This window comes from Marmota marmota, unplaced genomic scaffold, assembly GCF_001458135.2.
Source record: "Marmota marmota marmota unplaced genomic scaffold, marMar, whole genome shotgun sequence".
NCBI lineage: Eukaryota > Metazoa > Chordata > Mammalia > Rodentia > Sciuridae > Marmota > Marmota marmota.
The window spans coordinates 28,746,098-28,751,146 of record NW_025999842.1 but is presented as its reverse complement, the minus strand read 5'-3'; the positions used below and the strand labels follow the sequence as shown (position 1 = coordinate 28,751,146).

The window sequence follows — 5,049 nt, the reverse complement described above, 5'->3', positions numbered from 1 at the left end:
TGACTTTTTTTGGTACTAGGAATTTAACCCAGGGAACTTTACCACAGAATTTTTCCTTTTGAGACAGGGTCTTGCTAAGTTGCTTAGGGCCTCACTAAGTCACTGATGTTGGCCTAGAACTTTGTGATCCTTCTGCCTCAGCCTCCCAAGTTGCTGGGAGTAGAGTCATGTGCCACTATGCCCAGCTGGTTCCCATTTTAAAATTTCAGTCTGTACATTTTTTCATAAGTTGAAATGTGCAGATTCAGTCTCCAAGCAGCTTCTTCACTGCTCAAGAGTCAAGCTGCAATACCAGACAAATATTTTGCCCCAAATCCAGATGAAGCTATCTACTGGTGTCATCTTATTTAATTTGGATGTAACTCTTTTTAAAATAATAAGTTTATCAGTAGTTGACTACTATTTTGACAGCTATTTTTAAAAATTCTATAAAATAAATGCCCAGGGCATAATTTTATACCTTTATCACAAATTCTTAACTACATTGTCTTTTTCAATGTGCTAGAAAGTTAGTCTTCAGTCTGGTTTAATATCAAAATTCCAGGGAAGCTCACCCAGAAAGAAATATTCTCATAAAGGCCAAATTTTATCATTAAATTCTTATCTTCTGAGCTCTGGAATTTTGAGTGTGGTGATAATTCTGATCTTTTGAAGCAGAGATGAGCCCAGATAGCTCAAAGCCCAGTGGTCCCTTTTTTCTTTTCTTTTTTGTTATGGAAAATGTGCAACATATAAAAATAGAATGGTATAATGAAGCTCATGCATGTATCCATTACCCAACTGGTACTAAGTCAATTTACATCTCATTTTTCCTAATCAAATGTAGTTAGTATATTCTTTCCTGTTTGCTATATGGTCGTCTGACTTTCTTTATAACCCTCATTCACAACCTCAGGGAGGTTATTTGAGGAAAGGAATAGGCCTCTCTATTCATCTTCACTGAGAAAAGAAACCAAACTCAAATAAATACATGATTTAAATTATTCCCTTCCTACAGGGTACTGCATCTTCTTTAATTAAAGCAATGAATGCAGCAGGATGCCTGAAGCCCAAATTCCCCTTCTTAAGTGTACAGAGATCTGCATTATTGTATATAGCATTCCATCTAAAAGGTATGTCTTTTTTAATGATACACTGCTCAGAACTAATTTATCATTCACTGTAGTATACATTATAAATACGATAAATAGGATTGTTTAAACTGGGGTGGTTGCTTCATTGAAGAGAAAGAGAGAGAGGGAGGGGCAAATGCAATACAAAATAACAAAAAATATCAAAACTGAATAGCTAGTTTTAAAGCAGGGACTATAACTAATATAGTTAGTTCTTAATAATCCATGCCACAAAGAAAGGTGAATATAGACAATTATGGCCAAAAATAGAATCCTCAAATCCTGTCTGGAAAGGACTGTCTCCTTAGCCATCCATCACGGTGCAACTCACTTACACACCCAGTTTTATTTCTCTTTCAGTTAATAACTCACTAACCTATCAGAAAACATTCACAAAAATTCTGTGGAATTTTCTACAGCATTTAATCCCAAAGGTTCTGAATATACAAGAAAAAAGTATAAGAAGAAGATGGAACAGTTTATGGAGAGATGTGAACTCATAACGTACCTGGGTGATAAGATGACCAGACAATACAAGGAACCTCAGTTTAGAGCAATTGACTTTGATCATAAATTACAGACCTTTCTCTCCCTTAAAAATATAGACCCACTTAGTGGATAGTTTGATTAGGTTTCCACAATCTGAATCTCAAGAGTTATCTCCAGGTGATAGAAGAAAGTTGAGAGAAAACTGAAAAATCTCTCCCTCTCTGAAGTACATTTCCTTCCCTGAGTGACGTTCCATGGTTTCCAGAATTCAAATGGACTCAAAGGTCTACTAGCCAGGAAAAGTTGCTCTTCTGTAAGAATAAGTTTGAATATAATTTTAAAGTGTATTGCTCCTTGCCTGAAACTTTGATGCTTTAACAAAACAGACATTTATTTAATTTCATTTAGGATATTTAAATAACCTATTTTATTTAATAAACTTATTTTCCTTTCTAACTTTTCAGTAGAAAAATCTGTCTCAGTTAAAATTACTCATATAAAATGTTAGAAAGCTTTGAGAAGCAAAATTAACATTGATATAAACCAGAAATTTTGTTTATACTTTTTACATAGGAGTTGTTTATAAACTTTGTGAACATAACACACTATCATTTTCCCGACAAAATAAATGGGTAATTTTGAAGTAACTGTCTGTCTGCCTGCCTCTTTTCTTGAAGTTGAGAGCAAACTGAAGCATACTTTATATATTGTTTTGTAATTAGAAATCACCTGAAATTTTAGGAAAGATGAACTCTTATTATATGACATCTATCAAAATATATAAAATAGAGGAAAATGTACTAATTGAATCTGAATGAGATTTTAAAAAATAAGGTCAATTTTTCAGCAGCAGTATTAAAAATCTAAAATATTAAATAGTAAGATTGGCTCTCTCAAAAATACAAACATTAATTATGTAACCAGTAAATCTTGAATTCTCTGAGTCTTCGTTTTTTAATCTCTAAAATCAATGATTTAGCTCCTTGATCCCTATAATTTCAATAAAGTTAATTAAAACTTGAAGCCTGTTTTACATATATTTTTATTATACATTTCATAATAAAATAATTTTTAAACAAATAGAAGCCTATTATCAAAGTTAGGATAACCTCAAAGCCTGGTTCAGGAGCTGGGGAGTAGTTGCTTGGAGCTACAAAGTTTTCTGTTGATGTAAATTCTACCCTCTCTTAACTCCCTTCCTTTACTTACTACCTGTAATTTACCATATTCCTATCACCAGACTACCTTCTGCTGAATTTTTCATTCTTAACAGGATACAGATGTTCCCAAGTTTCAGTTTATAGGTAAATTGAATTTCCTTTACAACACTTCATTTCTTCTTATGAAGGACACCAGTCCCATCAGAATACACCCAAGTGTTTCCTTGGACTTCCAGAGAGTATTTCACATGCTCAAGAGCGAGTCCAGAACCACGGGATATCAGCCATCTCCTGGGATCATGTTCTCTAATATGACTTCTGCTTCTTCCTGCTGATCCCCTGGCTAGAGCGGGAAACCTCCCACATTCAAGATAGGGCCAGTTTGGATTCCAAAGAAAGAAGCAGTATGCCAGGTGATCAGTCCAAAGCATTTATTAGAGGAACTGATGTACAGAAGGGGCTGCAGTGAGATAACGGGTATTCTACAGAGGTATTGCCACAAGGAAGAGGTCAAGCCATGGTTTGTATAAGAAGGTTTAAGGAATTTGGCTTAAGGCCCAGGTTAGTTTCTTTTAGTATTTAGGGCAACAGTTTAACTACTTTATCAGTGTTTGCTTGGATTCAAGCCTGTCAGGAAAACATGCAGCTGGACTAATCCTAGAGGCATCAAGACCCCCTGTGTTTCTCAGGACAGAATAAAAAGCAAAAGAAACAGAGTGTGGGTATGAGGGAGGGGCTACAGCTTCACCCTGAGAATTCTACAAATCCAAGAAATGTCTTCTGAGCTCCACCACCTTCATACGTCACAGTTCTAGAGCATGATCGATGGCTTCCTCCAGCCTTTAACTGCCAACTGATCATGACCCTCTCCTTCCTCCAGTCTCCTGCCTGGTTCTCCTGAACCAGTAAGGCACAGGGCTCTGTTGATAAAGTCTCCTTGAGTCCTTTCAGCCTTCCCAAGGTCAAATGAATTGGACAGGATAGAAATTGGATTGGGAGAAAAAAGAGAAAAACTCTGGATATTCCATTTCATCTACCAATATTCACTCTGTAAGTGATTTAACTTAAATGGTTCATAATCTATGCTCTGCTAATTCTACTATTATATTCTAAATTTCAACAGGCATGGTGGAATCCCAGGGGCTTGGAAGGCTTGGAAGGGGCTGAAGGATCCCGAGTTCAAAGCCAGCCTCAGTAAAAGCAAGGCGCTAAGCAACTCAGTGAGACCCTGTCTCTAAATAAAACACAAATAGGGCTGGGGATGTGGCTCAGTGGTCGAGTGCCGCTGAATTCAATCCTGGGTACCCTCCCCCTAAAAAAAAACACACACACACAAAAAAAAAAAAAGAAAAAGAAAAAAAAACACGGTTGTGGCTCATTGGTAGAGCACTTGCCTAGCACATGCAAGGCACTGGGTTTGATTCTCAGCACTACACATAAATAAATAAATAAATAAATAAATAAATAAATAAAATAAAGGTTCATCAACATCTAAAAATTTTTTTATCCCCAATTCCATTCTCAGCACTGAATTATGATTCTTTAATTCATATTGTATGTCAGATATGGCTATCTAGTTGACATCTCAAATTTAATTAATAGGTCCATCTTCTACTTGTTACCCAATCCAACTCTTCTTCCTCCAAATAAATGAATGGTAACACTGTACAAATGATCTGGCCCCAAACCCAGGGTCAATCTTGATTACATTCTTTCCCTCACTCCTCCTATTGACTTTCTCAGTAAATCCTGTCAGACCCCCACCCCCACACCACCAAATACCTTGAATATGGGCCTTTTCACATCTTGCACTGTTCACCCTAATCCTTATGTCTGTACCCATGTCCCTCTAGGATCTAATCTTCCTCCTGCAGCTGGAGTAGTCCTTAACTACATAAATCAGATTTCACCAGTCTTTATGAGATCTTCCATTGGTCCCCATTTCAATTAAAATAAAATCCAGTCTTCTTCTTTTTTTTTTACAGCTTTGTAGTAACTTTCATTTTTTTAATTTTTTTTTAAATTTTTTTATTGTTGGTTGTTCAAAACATTACAAATTTCTTGATATATCATATTTCACACTTTGATTCAAGTGGGTTATGAACTCCCATTTTTACTCCATATACAGATTGCAGAATCACATCAGTTACACATCCATTGATTTACATATTGCCATACTAGTGTCTGTTGTGTTCTGCTGCCTTTCCTATCCTCTACTATCCCCCCTCCCCTCCCCTCCCCTCTTCTCTTCCCTCCTATCCTGCTCATTCCATTTCCATTCCTCCTTT

At 36.2% G+C, this 5,049-nt stretch overlaps 1 protein-coding gene across 1 annotated transcript in view; it reads left to right on the top strand.

The window, feature by feature from the left end:
* Positions 1-2,248, top strand: part of Ak9 (adenylate kinase 9) — a 127,348-nt gene extending 125,100 nt beyond the window's left edge. Inside the window, exons 40-41 of the mRNA XM_048787325.1 lie at positions 998-1,112; positions 1,532-2,248. Of these exons, the coding sequence (XP_048643282.1) occupies positions 998-1,112; positions 1,532-1,734 (318 nt within the window). The 3' untranslated portion in view covers positions 1,735-2,248. The remainder of the gene's footprint in view (positions 1-997; positions 1,113-1,531) is intronic.
* The last annotated feature ends 2,801 nt before the right edge of the window (positions 2,249-5,049 follow it).